General features: G+C 42.4%; 1 protein-coding gene across 2 annotated transcripts; it reads left to right on the plus strand.

The window, feature by feature from the left end:
- Positions 1-390: 390 nt before the first annotated feature.
- MATN3 (matrilin 3) lies at positions 391-21,379 on the plus strand. 2 transcript variants are annotated; one of them, XM_019942492.3, is made up of 8 exons: positions 391-662; positions 4,807-5,373; positions 8,157-8,282; positions 9,089-9,214; positions 10,831-10,956; positions 13,712-13,837; positions 18,654-18,764; positions 20,402-21,379. In XM_019942492.3, exons 1-8 carry the CDS (start codon positions 452-454, stop codon positions 20,455-20,457), a joined length of 1,449 nt encoding a protein of 482 aa, XP_019798051.2. In that variant the 5' UTR covers positions 391-451; the 3' UTR covers positions 20,458-21,379. The 2 variants fall into 2 exon arrangements, with proteins under 2 accessions (XP_019798051.2, XP_073647671.1); XM_073791570.1 differs by having other exon boundaries at positions 18,654-21,379.
- The last annotated feature ends 1,458 nt before the right edge of the window (positions 21,380-22,837 follow it).

Raw genomic sequence — 22,837 nt, forward strand, 5'->3', positions numbered from 1 at the left:
GCCTCCTGAACCGGGAGCCTGGGGCCCTGGCCAGACGAGTGGGGTCGACCAGGCCCCGGGTGTACAGCGAGGCAGAAGTTTGGAGGGAAGCAGAGCCCGGCCGGGAGGCACCGGGCCGAGACCACCCAGACGAGACCGGGCCGGCGCAGGGCAGGGGCGGGAGGGGCGGCGGCGGCGGCGGGCCGGAGTCGGGCACCGCGCCGCCGGCCGAGAGGCCCCAGACATTCCACGCCAGCCGCGGGAATGCACTGAGCAGGCGGCGCGCGGCCCCGGACGGGTTCGCTGGGCGGGGCCTACGGCCGAGGGGCGGGACCGAAGGCTGCGGGGCGGGGCCCACGGCCGCGGGACCTTTAAATTGGCCGCCCGGGAGCGGCGCACGGGCCCACGACTGACCCAGCCAGCGAGGGAGCGACGACCCCCGACGCACACGGGCAGCAGCGCCAAGCCCACGATGCTGCGACATCTGCCGGGACTGCTCCTGCTGCTCTGGCAGCTGCTGCTGCTGCTACCCCGCGCCGTCCCCGGCCCCCTGGACCGCCCCGGCTTCCTGAGGTTGGGGACCCGCGGCCCAGGGGGCAGCCCCGGACGCCGTCCCGCTCCGGCCGCCCCCACCGGCACGCCCTATTCTGGGGCCGGCCAGCACGGCGGGGCCCGCGGCGCAGGTACACGGCCTGGGCGGGGACGGGAGAGGGACCCCAGGCTGAGAGGGACCTGAGAGGGCCTCAGGGAGGGACACCCTCCAGGAAGGAGGGAGATCCCCGGCCGGGGCCGGGCGGGATGTTGGGTGGGCAGGGGCATCAGGCGTTGAATGAGGAGGAAGAGCCTCCGTCATCCACCAGGTATTCCCTCCATCCCAGCCGGAGCCAGACTGTGGTGCAGGAGAAAGATCCCCTCCCCGATGAATCTTGTGGGGATACTGAGGTCCAGAGAAGGGAAGAGAGAGATGCCCAAGGTCACTCGTAGTCAGGGCTAGACTTTGGGTCTCCTGAAGGTCAAACTCCAGCAACTGCCCCCTGAGATTTGGGCAGGGAGGATGGGGCAGCCGTGGGAACACCAGGCGCCTCTCAGCTCTCTGTCCTAGACCCACCTCTGGTTCAGCTCAGTAAACCTTTCCTGAGATTCTGCTTTTAGTTCTCTGGTTGAGCAAAAATCCTAAAGCAGCAGAGAGGGAAGATCATCTGACAGCACATATAGGGAAACTGAGGCTCGTCAAGGGGAGGGGACCCAGCAAATCAGTGTCAGAGCCCAGAATAAAACTCAGGGCTCAGATAACCCAAGCATGGAACTTTCCACTGCTTCAAGCTACCAAGCTCTCAATATGGTTTACATAAGATTTTATCTTCATTACCAAAAAGTCCAGCATCAGACTTGTTAAAGTCCTGCTTTAAAGAGAGGCTACATCAAACCATTTTCTGGATGTCCAGTCTCATCTGGCCAGTGATGCTTCATGGCCCAGGTTGATTTGTGTTGTCTACCCCTCCTGCACCTTTCTGGATAATGTTGAGGAAGAGCACAAAGGATTCTTTCCTGCATCAGCTCCAGTGGGCTGGATTTGATATGGCGAGAGCATTGTCATTGAGACAGGGAGTGCCAGGGTTCACCACCGTTCAATTCAGTTAGTAATCAGTTGGTTGCTCCAGGCCAGGAATGGGGGTAGGGGAGAAGCCTTTCTCCTAGAAGTTAATTTTACCTCTTGTCCTGATCCACCTCCCTTGGGGAAGCATCTGGGAGGGAGAGGAGGGATTCTGCGTGGGGTGGTCAATGTTCCTCCTATGCAGTACTGGTCCTTTATTACCTGAAACCCAAACCAATATTGAATGATAATTCTTTAATAAACACAACATTCCACCCTTTTTCAAATTCACTTCTTTTTGCACCCAGAAACTGCTAAGCTTTGCTATGGGCTTTTATTTCTAGCAGAGCTATCAGAAATGGACAGTTATTGTGAGTAAGGAAACATTTTAGGAAATTCAGATTCTCATTTTCTTGGTTTCTGAGAATCAAAGTGCTGTTATCTAGTAAAGGGGAGTGAGATTCAAAAACAATTAATGATGAGGGGGTCTGAATCAGGAAGTAAGCAGATGCTCACAGAATGTCCTGCCATCTGAGTCAAGCCCCCTGTATTTTCTATTCCTGCTGTAATAAATTACCATGAACTTAGTGGCTTAAAACAACACACATTTATTATCTAAGAGTTCTGTGGCTCAGAAGTCTGACACTAGTCTCACTGGACTAAAATTAAGGTGTCAGCAGGGACATGTTCCTTTTGGAAAGACCTTAGAGGAGAATCCGTTTCTTTGCCTTTTTCAGCTTGTAGAGGCCGCCCTCATTCCTTGGCTCATGGCCTTTTCCCTCCATTTTCAAAGCCGCCAAAGGCAGGATGAGTCCTCACATGTCATCTCTCAGATCTCCTCTTCTGCCTCTCTCTTCCACTCTGGGAGCTGTTGTAATTACATTGGACCCACCAGAATAATCCAGGACAACATCCTCAATCTCAAGCCTTTAACGTAATCACACATGCAAAGTCTCCTTTACCATGTAAATTAACATAATTACAGGTTCTGGGGATTAGGACATGGACATCTTTGGGGGGCATTATTCCTGCCCACCACACCCCTGTGACCTCCCATAGATGATTCCATGTGAAAAATCAAGTGAAGAAGCAAGGAATCCTGGATGTTTACTTACAAGAACATAGCCTCGATATTAGTAAGGACACCACTTGGGTGTTAGTGACAGCATTGTCAGATATGGGTTTGTATCACATGTAGTTTTCCCTTTACTCAAATTATGCAAAAACATCCAGATCCAACTCCTGGAAGGATTTTCTTCTTCTTTGCTTTCGATGCATGGTAATTAGGGACGAAATGAAATTCTGGAGGGTTTTTTTTTTTTAAAGAATTAATTCCTTTTGACCTAGCTAAATACATGACGCACAGCATATTTCAGGCTGGTGGCTCAAAGTCACCAAGCAGGATGTTTACTAGGTACATGAGGTAATGTTAATTTTGGTAGTAGAAAATGTTCCTTCAGAGAGAGGCAACCATGAAATGAAAGGTCCCTTTGGGCTGGGAGTCAGGAAACCTGGAGTGCAATCTACCGCTATTTTCTACCACTTTCTAGGTCTTACAGCTTCCTGAGACTCAGTTTTCTCGCCTGTAAAATGGGTATAAAAACAACCTCTGCATCTCTAACTTCACAGGGTTGTTGTGTTGGAATCCTGTGATCCCTCAGTGTTATTGAAAGTAGGATATTATTTATTGTTTTAGTTAATACCTCTAGGAATCAGGCTAAAACCAAGAGGATACTTTTCAGTTTTTAAAAGAAAACAGGCATAATTCCTGCTCCAGACTGGGCTTTTTCTGTCATCAACTGCTTAGCCTAGGAATTTATTTTGAATGAATAAATACCTATACCTTTTCCCCCTACACACTGAGTAAATTGCCTTCTTAGAGTTGCATCAATTTCCAGCCCCCTATTAGGAAAGAAAAGAACCCTGAATGACACTTCATGCCCAAGGATCTCATTTCCATTCAGGGCTTGGTGTGTGTGTGCATGTGCATGTGCGTGTGCGTGCGTGTGTGTGTGTGTGTTGAAAGAAGAGGAATGGCTTCTTTCTTAGCTAGTCCTGACTTTTGGATTTGATTTGGGTGGCTAGGAGAGGGAGGAGTATAGAACGAGATTAGAGGAAAAAAGGATAAGAAGGATGTGCTGAAAACAAAAATGTATTGTGTTGCTGCAATGTGCCAGGTACTTTTGTGTGGGAACGATGCAAGTTTCTTGAGGGCAGGGAATCTGGCTTATTTGCTTTTGTAGCCCCATGGCTTAATACATGGTAGGCTCTCAAAAAAATATATTTGGTGAATGAAAAAATGAAAGAGAGGTGACTAAGACACTTTGGTGGGGACAGTAGGACAGATACTAGGTCAAAATCTCTGCTTCTTAAAACAAGACATACTGACAAAGATGGAAGTCAACAGGGACCAGATTAAGTTGTTATCCTTCTTTCCACTTTCAAACTGTAACTCAGGGCTAGTTGGACCTCAAAGTTCACTAAACGTGAGTGAATGACCAGATGGAGGGAGAATTTAGGGCTACTCTGGAGCAGTTTTCACCGCCTTGGAAGTGGAGTAAAAGAAGGAGGCCAGCACGAGAGCACCAGTGTGCCTTACCTCACACTCTGCCATTGCCCGAGGGGCTCTGAGGCCTGGGCAGGCAGGGGAGGGTGCAGTGAGGGTGCCCTGAGTTCACCTTTCACACGATTCAGGATCACTGTCCCATTGCCTCTGATGGCCAAGAAGCCCAAGAGAGGTCTGGAATCCATTCATTCCTGGGAGTCTAGAGGAACCCTTGAACAAAACTTTAAGCAGAAGGATAAGGTTCCCAGTGAAATTTCAAGACTCAGCCAGCCTGTAGGGGAGATATTTGGGGAAATGTCACACCTCTATGTGAATTCTCACTAGGGAATCCTGAAGGCCTCAGTGCTTTCAACATCCAAAGGGAGGGTGGTCTTGGGGAAGACAGCAGACAGTGGGGTATTTGCGATCAAGGGATGCTGGCCAGAACTCTCTGGGTGGGAGAACTGACCCCATTTCTTTCTTGTTTTTTTTTTGTTTGTTTGTGTTGGCCTGGCAGCACGGGCATGTGGGATCTTAGTTCCCGGACCAGGGATCAACCCTCACCCCGAGCAGTGGAAGCGTGGAGTCCTAACCACTGGACTGTCAAGGAAGTCCCAGAACTGCCCCATTTTTGACTGTGGTCTGCTCATCGCTTAGTCATGTCTGTTTCTCACACCCTTCTTTGCAGGTGTTTGCAAGAGCATGCCCTTGGACTTGGTGTTTATCATTGATAGTTCTCGTAGTGTACGGCCTCTGGAGTTCACCAAAGTAAAAACCTTTATCTCACGGGTAATTGACACTCTGGACATCGGGCCGGCAGACACGCGGGTGGCAGTGGTGAACTACGCCAGCACCGTGAAGATCGAGTTCCATCTCCAGACCCACTCGGATAAGCAGTCCCTGAAACAGGCCGTGGCGCGGATCACACCCTTGTCCACAGGGACCATGTCGGGCCTGGCCATCCAGACAGCGATGGACGAAGCTTTCACAGTGGAGGCAGGAGCTCGGGGACCCGCTTCCAACATCCCTAAGGTGGCCATCATTGTGACAGATGGGCGGCCCCAGGATCAGGTGAATGAAGTGGCGGCTCGGGCCCAGGCATCCGGTATTGAGCTGTACGCCGTGGGCGTGGACCGGGCAGACATGGAGTCCCTCAGGATGATGGCCAGTGAGCCCCTGGACGAGCACGTTTTCTATGTGGAGACCTATGGGGTCATTGAGAAACTTTCCTCTAGATTCCAGGAAACCTTTTGTGGTAAGTCTTTGCTTCCAACTAGAAAAGATGTTATATAGTCAGACATTGTGTATCCAAAAAAAAAGAGATTTATTCTTTTTTGGTGGAAATTTATGGAAAACTTAAATATAAGCAATACTTTTTCATATGTGTGTATTTCTTTTTTTTGTTTTTTTTGCGGTGCGCGGGCCTCTCACTGTTGTGGCCTCTCCCGTCGCGGAGCACAGGCCTCGGACGCGCAGGCCCAGCGGCCATGGCCCACGGGCCCAGCCGCTCCGCGGCATGAGGGATCCTCCCGGACCAAGGCACGAACCCACGTCCCCTGCATCGGCAGGCGGACTCCCAACCACTGCGCCACCAGGGAAGCCCTCTTTTTTTTTTTTTTTTAGCAACTTAAACATACTTTGTTGGTTTAGAAATATAGAGCTGCCTTATATATAACTTGGTTTGCTCATAAAAATCTTTGTGTTTGCATTAGAAATGTGAAATTCTGGAAATATCCAAGGTACATGATCCTGCTATTCCCTGATGGGGTCAGAAAAAAATACAAATAAAAAAATCTCCAGACACCTCTCTTCTCCCCTCTGCCCACCACATTTTTTCCAGGTATTTTCTTTAGTTTTTCCATCTCTAGATTTAACAGAACTCTGCTTGTTTTTGGGGCAGAAGTCGGGGACTGTGTCTGTCTGTGGAAAGATCAGCCGGCTTATATCCCAGTGTAACTGTCAGTCAGTGTGTACACTTAGTGAATACTCCAGTTTTCAGATTCAGCTCGGTGTCTGATTATTCCCTGTGGAGGGAGAGGCTTAGGGACCAGGAAGGTTAGGATTTCAGCTCACTTGTGAGATAGCAAGAAGCAGGGTATTTTTTGTTTTTATTTAATTTTTTAATTATTCTGTTACTGTTCTTCTCCTTTCTTCCTTTAGGATGGAGCTTAAATCCAAACATGCTGATTTAATTAGAATCTTTAGCATGAATCAGCCAAACCCATGAATATGAATCCATTCAAGGCTCGGGTTTATCTGTGGTCACTGACCAGGATTATGAATTTGTGGGACTCAAACTTTTTAATTTTTACTTTTAAATTTATTTTTGTTTTTCTTTTAAAAATTTCTGTCTTCCTTTGTTTCTTTGTTTCTTTCTTTCTTTCTATAGTCATGCTTTATTTTTTATCATTTGGAGATAATCTTTCAAAGCCCTCTGTGGAATTATCTAAGCAGGTGTGGACAAATTTCTAGTTCAGGTGAATTTTAAAATGTAGATATCTTTTGCTATATAATCTATTTCACATTTGTTTTTTCAACATGTGTTTATTGATCACTGATGATACAAAGATAAGGTAGTCCCTCCTACCATCAAGCAGCAGTCTGCGGCTGGGGGTGAGACAAACAAGTGAACCAATCATTACAATTGTAAATTTCAAGGAGACTTTATATATAAATGAATGTGAAACTCAGCAATCAATAATTTGTCAGGAAATGAGAGACGAAGTCTCGGTCTGGAGCAAAGTCTGGCCTCATCTCAACCAGACCTGGCCAGGGACCCTTTATCTTTCCTGCCCTAGGACACTGGGTCTTCACAAGCTGTCCTTGGCTTCGGTGGCATTGACTCAGCATTCATTGGTTTCCCAAAAGAAAATAGCTTTCTTTCTCCCAGAAAACCCCCCTGTGTTTGTGGGTGAGAACTTTTCCATAAAGATGCTGGTCTATGGCAAGGCTGGGTCTCAAAGATAGCACCTGGGGTTGGGCTTGAAGGACATAAAGTAACAAGTGGTGAGTGGTCATCTTTTCATTCTGGTACGAAAGATCTGCTTGTTCTGGGGGGAAAATATCCTCTCTATGGAAAAAAGACTGAGAGGTAGCTGTTGTAGTTAACGAGCTGGAAAGATTATTCCATGAGAAGGCCCTTCTTGGGAAAATATTAACCTGTCCTGTTGCCAAAATAGTGGAGGCTGGGTGACCTGCCACAGGGGTGCCAGCCTCCTGCAACAGGCCTCCTTGGTTTCTCAGAAATGACTAAATTCATTGATTCTTTTATCAAAACATGTCACTGGGGGAAAAAAATCTGAGGTTAAAAATGGCTCCAGGAGCAAAAAATGAGGATACAGTTTAGCTAATGTAATCTAATTTGTTGTTTTCTTCCTTTTCTTTTTACTGGTTTGTATATAGCACGTAAGTTTATTCTCCTGGCAGATATGAGAGTCGCATGCGTATACATTTGGGCTTAGGAACCCATGCCGCATATTCGGAAGGCAGTTACCTACGTTGCCCTCCACCATTTGCAATTTCAAACATGTGTTGCTGCCCAAGAGTGAGTGGGTTCCAGGCCTAGAGGAAAGCCTGGGTGTGAATTCTGTTTAGACACAAACTATAGAACCGTTGGAAACTGGGTTCTGGTGGCAGTGGGACCACTAGCTCATAGAACTTCAGGAAGTACATTACTGTTCCCTTCTTTCTGTTGGGAAGCAAAAGTCTTTTTTTCTGGCTAGGTGGATACATTGAATAAAATATTGAATTGCCTGATTCATGTAAAGTGTTTGGCTTCAGCTCCAAATTCAAAATTCCCTTTCTTTTTTGAGAAAGTCAACCACAAGATCTATGATTTTAAATTAGTTACAATTTAAACATTACTGAGAGTGGTATTTATAATAAACCAGGGGCAGGAAACAAGTAGCCAATTTTTAGAGTGAACTAAAGATAGAATCAGAGACGGACCTGGAGAGTGATGTTGTTTTGACACAGGAGGAAGTATCTGAAATGCTTCTTACCTGTCGACGCTGACTGTTGTAAATTTCCTTTGCACAGCTCTGGACCCATGCGCGCTGGGCACACACCAGTGCCAGCATGTGTGTGTCAGTGACGGGGAAGGCAAGCACCACTGTGAGTGCAGCCAAGGATATTCCTTGAATGCCGATAAGAAGACGTGTTCAGGTGAGGCTGCTTAAGGGGTGGTGGCTGATGGAAACTTATCTGGGGACTCACCCCAGGCTTTGGACTGGCATTATGCTTTTCTCCTAACTGCCCTGTGGGGGATTTACTGTTATCAATGACTTTTCTTGAAAAGGAACATGAGGAGAAAAGTGAGGTAATACCTAAAACAGTATGTAATACTATAAGTAATGTAATAGTATAAGTACCTATTACAGTACTTATTACTAGGTTTAGAGAGAAGGGCTAGTAGGGAAAAGGGCTAGTGAGGAAGGGGGCCAAAACTCTTCGTCCTTTTGAGGTTTTGGATTTTTTTTTTCCTGGGTTTTATTTCATTAAATACAAGCTCCTCTTACCTGTCTGTGACCGTAGAAGATTCATGGAATCTAGAAGTGGAAGAAAATCTAGGGAGGCTCTCACTCATCTGCTCTGTGAATACTCACGTACAATCGATGAAGAGTGGGAATTAGGTCCAATTTGTTAAATCCTGGAAAAAAGCTTTTGAGAGGAAGAAAACTTAGAGATCATTTAATTCAACCTGCTCATTTTATAGAAAATGAAATTGAGACCTCCACAAGAAGGGAGAAGACTTACCTACCCATGTCATGGGGTCTGTTAGTGAAAGAGTCAAGACGAAGTGGGTTCCCACCCAGTCCAGCAGGCTTCCTCTCGTGCCAAGCTGTCCCATTTCATTAGCACTGTGTGTGTGTGTGTGTGTGTGTGTGTGTGTGTGTGTGTGGTGTGGCCCGTAGTTATTTATTTGCCATGTTTTCCATGTGTTGACATTTGTCCTGATCATCTTTTGATAGTTATTAATAAGTGTGCTCTTAACACTCACGGCTGTGAACACATCTGTGTGAACGACAGAAATGGCTCTTATCATTGTGAGTGCTATGAAGGTTATACCTTAAATGAAGACAGGAAAACGTGTTCGGGTAAGTGGGGGCAGAGGCTTTACTGTTGCCTCCCTGTTTACCTGTCTCCCTAGTCAGTGTTTGGCGGGGGTCACATCGACGGGGAGCTCGGTCTCTTTTCCTCTCTTGCCATCTTGGGCTTTCCCCCTTTCTTATTAGAAAAGTTACAAATGGCAGCATGTGTCTCTCATGACCCACATGTGTGAGTGTGTTATTTCCTTCTCTGTACCCAGCCCTAAGAGTCCTTTCCAGAATCTAAAGACAATTTAGTATGTGAAAATCAAATAACAGCCCACAAGGAACTTACTACTTACAGAAAGAAAAGCAGTCATTCCATAGTGGAGAAACCTGGCAGACACCACTTCAACCAAGACATCAGAGTTTACATCACCAGCAATAACACACAGTGACGTCATGCATCTCCTGACATGATGTTCTGAGGGCACAATAGCACTTCTGTGGTATTCTTGCTAAAAATTCAGAATCATGAGGAAACCTCAGACAAACCCAAATTGAGAGACATTCTACAAACTAATTTTTCAGTAATTTTCAAAAGTGTCACAGTCATGAAAGGCAAAGACAGACTAAAGAAATGTCCCAGATTGGCGGAAACTAAGGAGATGTGACAACTTAATGCAATGTGTGATCCTGGATTGGATCCTGGACCAGAAGAAGGACATTAGTGGTGGAACCATTGGCAAAATTTGAATAAGGTCTGTAGGTTAGTTAATGGTATTGTATCAGTATTAGTTTCCTGGTTTTGGTAATTACACTGTGCTTATATAGGATGTTAACATTTGGGGAAACGGGGTGAAGTACTGGATTTTTTTCACTATTTTTGAAACTTTTTCATAAGCCTGAAGTGATTTCAAAACAAAAAGCTCAAAGATAAAAAAAAAAAGTTAAAAAATATCATGTCAGTACAGAGAAAAATACATTGAGTAGCAATTTGGGTCTTGAGTTCTGATGCTGTTCTGAGTCATTTGGTCTCCTTTGGACGCAGTTTCCTCATTTATTACAGGAGAGGGTCGAGCTACAGTTTCTTCAAACTCTAATTCTATGTCTTTCTGATTCTAGTATAATTCGTCCCCCAGCTGTTAGAATCCCTCTGATTCAGCATAAATACAACAAATCTAAAAGGAATGCTTTAGAAAGTATTCATGAGATACTTCGATTATAAGAGCTCAGTATAGGGCTTCCCTGGTGGCGCAGTGGTTGAGAGTCCACCTCCCGATGCAGGCGACACGGGTCCGTGCCCCGGTCTGGGAAGATCCCACATGCCGCGGAGCGGCTGGGCCCATGAGCCATGGCCGCTGAGCCTGCGCGTCCGGAGCCTGTGCTCCGCAACGGGAGAGGCCACAACAGTGCGAGGCCCGCGTACCGCAAAAAAAAAAAAAGCTCAGTATAGATGATTCTGAAAAGGGGTGGGGAAAAATAGAAGCATAAGTATTGTGTGTGTAGGAGTTTGTTTTACTCAGCTAATTCCTAGTGAGAACAGATATTACTGATGGCTTTGAGTGGTTTCTAATAAGTTTTCCTCTCTGCATCGCTAGCTGCAAATAAGAAGATTTCTATATATGGCTGATAAAAGACTTTTCCACGTTTAACATCTTTTCTTCTGGACTTTTGTTGGGCAGCTCAAGATCAGTGTGCTTTGGGCACACACGACTGTCAGCACATTTGTGTGAATGACAGAGCTGGGTCTCATCACTGTGAATGCTACGAGGGCTACACTCTGAATGAAGATAAAAAAACGTGTTCAGGTAAGGTCCACTCAGTAAATTCTTTCATCCGGGGCTCTTTCTACTGCAGTGAAACCAACTTGCATTTCACCAAGAGAGAGATTCGTAAAGGTAATGTAAGGAATCGGGCTTCAGACATTCTACCATGCTTTTCAGACCAAGGTAAACATTGCTCAGGAGGCAGTGAGCTCACTAGGTTTTCCAAACATAGCTCACTTCAGAAAATTACTGGGTAATGGGTAGGGAGTGGGGATATAAGAAAAGCTAATTGAATGTACGGTCCTAATCCAGGAAAATTTTATAGCTCTGTAAAGCAAATAGGAAACTTTAGAGGAAGTCAGCTGGACAGTAAGTATTTGGTGTGATAGGCTGAACTGATCTTTTTCCAATTAAAACTTGGCCTGGAACTTTTCTGTAGTGTTAATCTTAAAGCCAGATCGTTTTAGTAAAGGAGGCTTTGTAAATGTCTGAATTAGACCTACACAGATCTTCCAGTAAGTTTGAAGCAAGTCGTTCCCTGACAGTTTCTAGATGATCAGTCTTGGGTGAATGTGAGACTTATAACTTGGTGAGGAAGCCCATGCCAGAACTGCTAATCCTCATTAATTTGATTTAAACTCACTGGCAGAACAGAGTGGCATTTGTAATGTAAAACCACTCCTAAGAGAAATTCCTAGCTCTCAGGGTGGTGTTTAGTTTTGGCATATTCAATATTTTTTTAGATTTTATGTATGCTTTCCTCTTCCTTGAGATGTAATGTGTGACCTTTTCAAGAGAGATTAAAGGAAGTGGCATATCATTAATTCCCCCCTTTTTTTTTTAAAAAATGAGATCAATAAAAGAGTTCTGAGCACTTATTTTGTTCCCAGGACTCTGCTAAGCAATGTGGGGTTGTAAGGAAGCGTCAGCTTCTGCCTCTGAGCTACGTACAGGCTGGGTGCAAGGAGAAACAGCACCTTAAGAAAGCAGGGACTCTTAGCCAGGGAGAGGGACCGACAGTGACTAAGGGCGGGAGGGGCTGGGAGGCAGGAGGTCTAGGATGGACACAGAGGGCTGGGACTGGAGGTGGGCCTCGGCAGGAGGGCGGATAAGGCTTAGATGGAGGAGTGGAGAGGGCAAGGGCAAGGGGAGTGGCTTGCACTGGTTTGTTCAGGGGGTGGGACTAAGTCAGTTGGATGGAAAGTACTCAAGGCTGCACTTCTCAAACCGTTACAAGTATCCCTCTTGGTACTTTAAGCAGGACCTTTAATCTGAAGACCTGGGAAAAGGAAACAAAAACACATTTACATGTAAACTAACAGATATTATGGCATAAAATGGACCATTTTATTAAAGAAAGAAATCAAAGGCGATTTTCAGTTAAGGCAGACTACTCCAGGCAACACTTCCAGATAACGGTTTGCCAACATTCTTCAGTGCCTGCTGGGTACCATGCACGGTTCTAGGCATTTTAGACACAGTCACACATTTACTGCTCACAGCAACTTTACAAGGAAACTGAGGCACAGACAAAGTAACTTGCCTATGGTCACTTGCCTAGTGAGTAGCAGAGCCAGGATCTGAACCCAGGCACTTGCACTGGTGGTTACATATGCTCTCAAACACTAAGCTACACGTCTCATGGTACAAAGCACAGGACAGCAAAAGGAGATAGAAGGAAAAGACGAGATGGTGAGAAGTTGGTATTTATATATTTTACAGCAATAATGGATGCCATTCTAAAACTGGGTCAGATCCCCTCTAATGGCCTGCCTTCCCCTTGCTGGGCAGTGGCAAGGCCTGTAAATTAAATGTGGAGCCCCAGATCACGGGCCAGGGACTGCAGGCATATCCACTTGTTATCGCCAGAGTCGCTGCTAAGCTGGGCTGAGGGGAAAACAAAATGTTCTGCTAGTAGGCATTTTGCTGGAAACATCTGAATTGTAGTAGTGAAGGGGAATATCAGTGTGAAAGTTGGAAAGACACTATGGATAGATTACCTAGGGCCTTACGCTTCATGAACAGCTGTTTTACAGGCAATAGTGAGCCATGGAAGGTTTGTGAGCATAAAATGACACTTAAGAGGAGAGTTAGAGGAGAACAAATAAAGTAGTTTGGCTTCTGCAATGGCCGAGGAAGAACCTATGTATCCCAGGAAGCCCTTGTTCCTTGTAATGTATTTACTTGTGACAGACACAAATACTTCCCTATCCAGTCATACACATCATCACCATCGTCATCATCATCATTGTTATTATTTCTTCTGTGTGTGTGTGTGTGTGTGTGTGTGTGTGTGTGTGTGTGTGTGCGTGTGTGTGTGCAGGCCAGTGTTTTCTGTCCCACTTTAAGCATCAAGGGCAGGCCCTTGGTCAACATAGTTTTTGTGCAGCATCAAATGTAACTGCATGTGCAGGTAGGTCCCTAATAATTTATTTTTGGTGATGGTGAAGATGATCTGTGTATAGCTGGACAGGTTGCAGGTATTCATGGTCATCAGGAAAGGCTGGAGATAAGTTCTGGAATAGAATCAAGACTCAGTGCAGCCCCAGGACTGCAGATAGCAAAAAAGAGAAGGCACCGAGATAGCTGCAAGAGATAACAAGGAAAGGGGTGTGGGATAGGGAACGGGAAAAGAGGCTCTCTCCTTCTGAAACGTGGGAGACGCGTTGCTGACGACTGTAGGATTCATTTGCTGCACTTGTTGGCACCGAACCAAAGCTTCTTTCTCCCGGAAGTCTGTGTTTAGTTTCCAGTTGTAATTTGTGAATATTCTCTTTCCTGACCCATTCCTGCTCAGTTCGTGACCAGTGTGCACTGGGCTCTCATGGGTGCCAGCACATCTGTGTGAATGACGGGGCCGCGTCTTACCACTGCGATTGTTATACTGGCTACACCTTGAATGAAGACAAGAAGACATGTTCAGGTAAAGACTGTCCCTTTAAGCCTAATTCATGTGCTAGGACAGTCTTAGGAGTGAGCTTTCCCGTCTCCAAGTCTGAAGCACGCTTCTGAGTCTTGCTCCTGGGTCAGAATTCTCCAGTGGTTCCCAAATGTCTTCAGAATGAAATAATTCTACCTTTCCACCAGGCATCCTTCCCTCCATGGTCTGATTCCATTTTTTTTTTTCTAATTAAAGTCTCTCCCTAAGTCCAGGTTTTTCTTTAATTACAGTAAAATATACATGACATAAAATCTAGCATGTTAACCATTTTAAGTGTAGTCCAGTGGTGTTAAGTACATTCACATTGTTGTGCAACTATCCCACTGTCCATCTCCAGAACTTTTTTTATCATCCCAAACTAAAGCTCTGTACCCATTAAACAAAAACTCCCCATTCCACTCTCCCTACCCCAGGTAACCACTCTTTTTCATTTTGTCACTACATTTGGCCCCAGATTCACTCCTTCTCTCCAAGACCTGTGATCCAGCCACATGGACTGTTTGATATTCCTGGAGCATGCCCTGTACTCACCTGTCTCCATCCTTTACTGTAATCTGCTTCCCTTGCCTCTTCTGCTTGTCAAAATCCAAGAACCACATCCTCGCCAACGTTTGGTTTTGTTGGATTAAACTTTTGTCAGTCTGGTAGATGTAAAGAAGTATCTCCCTGTAGTCTTTCTTCTCCCCACTTCCTGGTTCTAAAGAGGCTAAGCTTCTCTTCTTATATTTATTTGTCACTTCAGTCTCTTATCTGGAAAATAAGATCTTATCTATTTATGCCTTTATTTTTCTATTGGGTTATTTATATTTTTCTTACTTATCATAACAACTCTTCACATGTCTGGATATAAATTCGTTGTTGTTTTTATGTGTTGCAAATATCTTCTCCTAGATTGTATTTATATTTCCACTTCTTAAATGACGTCTCTGCAACAGCATTCGTTATGTTTTAATTCTTAAGTTGTGCAGTGGGTTTATCATGCATTCGTTTTTATGCATTATGAGGCATTTGTCTTTATTATGCATCATAACTTACATCAGTGTCCTATAAATTACTTTTTGTGAATCAAATGTTACAAAATAATGTCTGTTTGTTTAATTTCCAGGACTAGTTCAGTTTTTACCCCCTCTACCAGCATTCCCCTTATTCTTCCATTGAACTGTGTCCTCTTTTTCAGCACTGGATGCCTTGTGTTGTGGTTACTTGTGTGTTCCTTCAGTCATTCCTTCATCCAATCAATAAATAGAGCATCTGCTATGTTCTAGGCACTAGGTATACAATCATGAACAAAACAAGTATGGTCTTGGGTAACAGTCTAGGGGGAAAAGACGAGTGCATAACACATTTATAAATTAAGAGCAGCGATGGAGGAGAACAGAATGGGGGTTGGGGACCCTATTTCAGGTTGGGAGGGTCTCTCTGAGGTAGGTTGAGACTGGAGTGCTGGCGGAAGGAGGGAGAGCAACGCCAGGTCCTGAGTGGTGGCTTTAGTGGGGAGAGGAGGTGAAAGGCCACCCGTCTGACGGAAGCATGACCGGCCAGGGATAAGTGTGGTGTAAGGCAGTTTGGAGAGTTAGGCGGGGTCAAACTATGCTGCTGCTCTGGGGCATGGGAAATTCTATGAGAAATGGGAAGTCATGGAGGGTTTTTAGCAGTGGAGCAGCACCATGCTGTTTATATTTTTAAAAGTCACTCTAGGGCTTCCCTGGTGGCGCAGTGGTTGAGAGTCCGCCTGCCGATGCAGGGGACATGGGTTCGTATCCCGGTCTGGGAAGATCCCACGTGCCGCGGAGCGGCTGGGCCCGTGAGCCATGGCCGCTGAGCCTGCGCGTCCGGAGCCTGTGCTCCGCAGCGGGAGGGGCCACAACAGTGAGAGGCCCGCGTACCGCAAAAAAAAAAAAAAAAAAAACCTCACTCTAGCTGCTGTGTGAACAGCGGATTGAAGAGGATGAAGAGCAGAAGAAGACCAACCAGTTCGGGGGCTATTGCAGTTGGGCTAGGATGGTGACAAGGTGATAGAAGTAGACTGATTCCAGACATGTTTTGAAGGTAGGATGAACAGGGCTTGGTGATAAACTGGATGTGGGGATAGGATGGGGGTGGAGTAGGATGGCTTTCCTCTTCCACTTGAGCAGCTGGAAGGATGGGGTATATTTACTAAGGGGACTGAGAGTGAAGCAGATTTGGGGAAGAAAATGCAAGTTTTGGACTTGTGGTTTTATGCTCCTATAGACCCCAACCACCACGGGTAGTAGATTTTGTCTGTACTCTTAGCATCTACCGTAACACGTGACAGTTACTCAGCAGATACTTCTTCATTTGAAATAAAGTGTGGATCAGTTTCTTGGGGAGGGGGAGGGTTAATAAGGAGCAGCTTGCTTTTACCATTTGAGTATTTCTGGGTGCTGTCTTCCTATCTTAAGTGTTTAATCTTCAGAAAAATCAGTCTTGGGAATTTTTTCTTCTCCTGGAAGGTGAGGATTCCAGAATGGTTTATAATGGCTTAGGCTCTGACCTCATTTCTTTAGCCATTCACTTATTTGTTCAGCAAGTATTCATGGAACTTCTGTTCTATATCTAGTACTCTGTTAGGTCCCGAGGAAGGAACTGGAGACAGATTAATGTTTTGTGGTTTGCACTGTACAAGGCTTGCACTACTTTTGTTAAATTTATTCCTAAATATTTTATTCTTTTTGCTGCTAGTGTGAATGGATCCATCTCTCAACTTTCAATTGTGCAACATCACAGTTTTCCAGTTTTCTATGGGGTGTTTTAATGAGAATATTACACTGAGCCCCTACCCTCACAGAGCTTATAGGCTATCAGGCAAGATATGCTGGAAAAGTATCATAGGTACCAATTTTATACTCTGTACAGGGATGATGGGCATGTACTTGATATTCAGTAGATACTTTTTGGCTTACTATTAATTTACTGATCGAGATGGGGATTTGAGCTGGCTGTCCCTAAAAGTTTCAATAGGATTTAGACAGCTAGATTGATTAATCAAGTGAATTTATGGTCCTCCAGCCCTGTATCTTATCTTTGTATTGGGTTGACCAAAAAGTTCGTTCGGATTTTTGTGTAACATTTTACGGATAGAATGTGGGAGAAAATGCAAGAGCAAAGGACTACTCTTTTCCCCAAGCAGTACTACTACTCAGTTGGAAGATTATTCATCAGTCTTCAGATCTGGAAGTTACTCTTATTTCTGTTAGGCAACTTTAGGGGCTATGATATTGAGTCGGAATAGCCGCCTCACTGAATTACAGAAGCAATTGGAGTTAGAATTATCATTCTTCCACGTTCTTTGCTTAAATGTCAATACAAACCTGAATTTTTAGTTCCAAAGTATTTATGGGTAAGAACAAGAATTCTCAGTTCAAACCGTTCAGTAAAATAATAGTCTGTATAGGAATTCAGGAATTATCTAGTTTTAAACCTTGAAATGTTTTGGCCACACAAATAGAGGACTGTTTTCCTCATTTTCATTTTTTAAAATTGAAGTATAGTTAATTTACAATGTTGTGTTAGTGTCACGTATACAGCAAAGTGATTCAGTAATATATACATATATATATATATATATATATATATATAACTTTTCAGATTCTCTTACATTATAGGTTATTACAAGATACTGAGTATAGTTCCCTGTACTATACAGTAGGTCCTTGTTGTTTAACTATTTTATATATAGCAGGGATATATCTTAATCCCAAACTCCTAATTTATCTTCCGCCTTCCCCCAATCCCCTTTGGTAACCATAAGTCTGTTTTCTATGTCTGTGAGTCTATTTCTGTTTTGTAAATAAGTTCATTTGTATCACTTTTTTAGATTCTACATGTAAGTGATATATGATATTTGTCTTTCTCTGACTTACTTTACTTAGTATGACAATCTCTAGGTCCATCCATGTTGCTGCAAATGGCATTATTTCATTCTTTTTATGGCTGAATAGTATTCCATTGTATATATGTACCACATCTTCTTTATCCATTCATCTGTCGATGGACATTTAGGTTGTTTCTATGTCTTGGCTGTTGTGAATAGTGCTGCTATGAACATTGGGGTGCATGTGTCTTTTCAAATTAGGGTTTTCTCCAGATATTTGCCCAGAAGTGGGATTGCAGGATCATATGGTAGGTCTATTTTTGGTTTTTAAAGGAACCTCACACTGTTCTCCATAGTGAACATTTTCATTTCGTAATGAGTACACAGTATCACAAGGGATTGTCTTATCTCTGCATTCTTGGCTTCTCCCTGCATTAACTTAAATATTTACTTTATATCATGGAAAATTTCAGACAATTACAAAAGTATAGAGAACAATAGAGTGAACTCTCATATAACCATCACCCAGCTTTGACAATTGTAAACTTTTCCTCAACATCTCTAACTCAGTTTCTTTGGTGACAAAGTCCACAGTACTTTCTCCTCTTTCCATGTGCTCTTATATTCTTTTATCTCCTAGAAAATGCATTTAGGTAAGAATTAAAAATGGAAGTATTGGGCTTCCCTGGTGGCGCAGTGGTTGAGAGTCCGCCTGCCGATGCAGGGGACACGGGTTCGTGCCCCGGTCTGGGAGGATCCCACATGCCGCGGAGCGGCTGGGCCCGTGAGCCATGGCCGCTGAGCCTGCGCCTCCGGAGCGGAGAGGCCACAACAGTGAGAGGCCCGCATACCGCAAAAAAAAAAAAATATATATATATATAAGGAAGTATTGAATCACAGATTTCCTGATTTACTATGATTTCTAATTAGCTATAACATTTTGTGTATTGTCATTGTCTTCAGCCATTGCAGAAGCACGAAGACTCATCTCCACAGAAGATGCTTGTGCATGTGAAGCCACACTGGCATTCCAGGATAAGGTCAGCTCATATCTGCAGAGACTGAACACCAAGCATATCCTTTCTGGAAGGTTTTCTGCTTCTGCTTGAAGCCAGCTTAGGTACTACAATTGAGCTGACATTTTAGGACATTGCACAAGATAAGTGCCTTATTAAGTTTTAAGATGAGCCACAGTAATACACAGCTTTAATTTTTTTACTTGAGTTCTTTTAAAATGTTTTAAGACCGTTACACCCATTCTTATTTACATGTAAGAGCTGTGTAATTATTTATTTTTCTAGTGCTTTTCCATAGCAATATAAGCTCCTAATTGTGCTCTATTTGACAGTGCTGTTATCCTGATTCCTTAATATGATTTTCTTATTCAGAATCTGTACATGTACAAAACGAGTCAGCTGATTAATGGAGTGTGATAGTTCAGACGACACATAGCTGTGTGCTTTGTCTAGCCAAGTGGTCAAAAAGCAGATTTCAAAATGTAACACGGTACTACCTCAGAAACTTTCAAAATCAGTTTTTTAGCCAAAGGAGTAATTCAGGAAAAGTACTTTTTCTTAGCGTAGTTCAAGTTAACAACACCTTTCCTAGGGATCTTAGAGGCATGGTATTCAGACTGTGATAGGGATACCCTAGGGGTATGCAGAGACTTTCCAGGGGTATGTGGGGACACAGAAAATTTTAAAGGAATCAATTTCCAAATCCTTCACTTCCTTAAATCGATCTGCCTACAATGCAACTTGGGGTCAGTTGGCATTCTCTTTTCCCATCTCTCACTTCAGTGTCACCATTCTCCTAAATTTATACAAGAAAGGCATACCTCTTACTTACCCTGAACTTTACTAAGGTGAATATCTTGGAAAGGTAAACTCTCCAGAGAGCTTTTAAATTAAGCTTCATAAACACATCTCCCCCAATTCATCCCATTAGGAGATACCTTTCTAATTACAATTCACCTTTTATTTTTAATGATTTTATGTCAAAATTGTGACTTACTCGTTGTTTGGATCAATTGTGTCCCCATAATAGTTGTAATGGTAGCTCAACTGAGACGATTAAAAAAATTTAGCACCTTATGGTCAAAGAAAATTAATCCAAAGGTAATTTCAATATAAATATGTATGTGCTTGTTGTTTGTATGAAGTTTACATCAGAGAAGTATAATAGAGTGATAAAGAACAGATTTCCAAGATTCAAAGTAGAATAAAATTGTGGAGGAAGTAGAAAGGAAATACAAATTCAAGGAAGTATTTCATTTTAGAAGAACAACAGTAGTAACAATTCAGTACAGTATTAATATTACCTGGGATACATTTAAAAGACTGATTTAAATTTTGTTTTAAAGCATCAATATTTATAATATAGCAGAAATTGCATATTTGCAACTAAAACTTATGATGAAAATTTTCATGTATTCTAAATATGCACAAGATTCACTTATTTGTCAAAATTATTTTAGGGGACATATGAACGAAAAATGTTTGAAGACCACTGCTTTATATCATGCTCGCTAAAGAACAGAATATCTGAGTTTTAGATAGATTAGATTTTTGGTGAGAAAACAATTTCACTCTTTTTGTTCAAAATAAAACTTAAATATATATATATATAATCTTGTATTGAAGTGTTTGAAAGTGTGTTTGCATTTTCTAATGTCTAAAAATATACGGTGTTAGCCTTAACAACTTAGCCACTTGATGACATTTTGGAGAAGTTGCAAGCAAATGAATATGGACAAATACATCGTTAAATTCCTCAATTTTTTTACCTGGAAATATGAAGCATTTGGTGTATTTACTACTTCGGCATACTCCAGTGTTCCTGCTAGTAATCTGCCATTACCAATGCTTTAATGTTACTGGATAAGTAGTATGAGGATCTTCTGGAGAATCTGTATCATTTTTCTAAGGACATAAATGTCCCTTATTAAGAGCAAATTTTAGTGTCTCTAAGCTATTACTGTGAAATGGTAGGAAACAGAGTGAAAAGTTTCATAATTTCTTTCTTTCTTTACTAATTGAGCCATTTAATTTTTAAATGTTTATATTAGTAAGATAACCAGGCTTAAAATGCGAACTTTTGATGTTCTCTTGATAGTATTTATAGTGTAAACCAGTCCTGTTACTTTAGAGTGTAAATTGTACAGGGTATTTACACATAAAAAGTTCATATAATTAAATTGAGATGACTACAATTTAGAACTATATCTTTATCACTTTTTGTTTTTTTCTCATTTTTGCCAGAGTATTGTTGAAGCTGTGATCAGGAAATTGTAATACACATACCTAAATATAGTTAATACAGATTAAGTGAACTGTTATATGTCATTTTTCATTCATTCTGATGTTAGAAAGAAACACACAATTAGTTGTGAATGAAGTGTTAAATTTTTTACCAAGGACAAAAAACCCTAAATTTACTTTGCTGTTTTACTCTAGGATCCAGTCAATAAAATTATATATTTATAAATACTGGTATAATAAGTAACAAAACCTAATGTCTTTTAAAATGTTAATGATAAGACTAACTCTTTTTTTTCACTTACATATTTGATAAATTTTTTTCAGCTTTTATGCTTGTAACTTAGAAAAAATAGTTCTTTAAATTGTATACTACTCATTCTTTTCTTGGTTTATGTTGTGTTTAGTATAATAAAAATGTCAATATCTTTATATATTATTGTCATGCTTTTTTTTGGTAACTCTTGTATCAACTTTGCCTATTAACATATTTTCTTAAATTAAGCTGAATTACAATTATTTTGAACGAAACAGTTTCTTGTCAAAGGACACAATACTGTGACTCCTCCTATAATTTAATCTCGTGCTCTTAAAATTAAAAATTTAAGCTCAGGTTAAACAGAAAGGCTTTAATCAAGATTGTTGTGGGAGAGGGAATAAAACAAAATTACATAAATTCAGATAAAATAATGATGAGGGTACATTAATATATGCACTTGAAAAGAAAATATAACCTACAGATGCAAACCCAGAAACAGTAAAAAATCTAAAATATAAACTGTAAAGGGAAGACATGAAAAATGAACACATCAAAGGCAGTAAATATTATATGAAACATTTATTGTTATTGCTCAACATTTTTGAAAGCACCTGACATACAGCAAGTATTATTTTCCAAACTTATTTGAGCACAAATTAGTTATATTAATATATCACAAAGACATGGTGTTATAGGAGGAATAAATGAGAGCTCATGTGCAAGAACTAGGGAAAGGTATTTAAAGAGAGACAAATTTTCAAGAGTGTGACCATCAATAGCTTGAACTAATCATGTCTTAAGCTTAACCAGTTGACTGGAATCCCCTGGCTTAGATAATTGATTTTTTTCTTGAGTCCAGTATAGGGAGCCCGTGATCCGTTGCCAACAAACATATCTTAGGGATGTAGTTGGTGCTGAAAAAGATACACATTCATTTGAAAACAAACAAATTATCTGAATGGGATCGGGCTTAAGTTTGGGAAGGATTTCTCAGGGAGACCTGATGTGTGCGTTTGGCTAGGCGCAATTGGCCAAGGAAGCAGGAACATCATAGGATATATAAAATGACCTTGGAAGCACACAGGAATAGTGGGATTAAAAAAAGCATACTGGCTTGCTTAAAGTGGGGGCACCAAAGTAAAAACATTTTAAGACCGAAGGAAGATCTGATTTTAGCTTGGGTTTAGATTTAATAGGAAAGGCTAGTACCATTGTCAATTTTCGAGTATGCTGGGTGAGGCAAGAGACTTGGGTCAAAGGATTTGAATGTTATTTGCCTGAGATGGGGAAATTAGCTACCGTTGCATAAAGTACACACTAGATTATACAAATCAACAGGCGTAGCCGCAAATATGGTAAAAGGTAAAACCAGAGACTAATTAAAAAAACAGATGAGACTGAATAATTTCATAGGAGTTTCTGCGCTATGTCTAAAATTGTGGTGGTGTGTAACTCTCCAAGCATTCAGAAAGGACAAGGAGAACTGAAGAAAGAAATAAGGTAGAAAAAGAATACAGTGGACCACAGGCAAGAAAATACTAAACACCTCAAGTACTTAAAAATGGGAGGCTATGCCCCAATGGCAATTATTGCTGTAACAGCCCACAGCTCACACATATTTTTTCCTTTTT

This window comes from Tursiops truncatus, chromosome 14 (genome assembly GCF_011762595.2).
Source record: "Tursiops truncatus isolate mTurTru1 chromosome 14, mTurTru1.mat.Y, whole genome shotgun sequence".
Classification (NCBI taxonomy): domain Eukaryota; kingdom Metazoa; phylum Chordata; class Mammalia; order Artiodactyla; family Delphinidae; genus Tursiops; species Tursiops truncatus.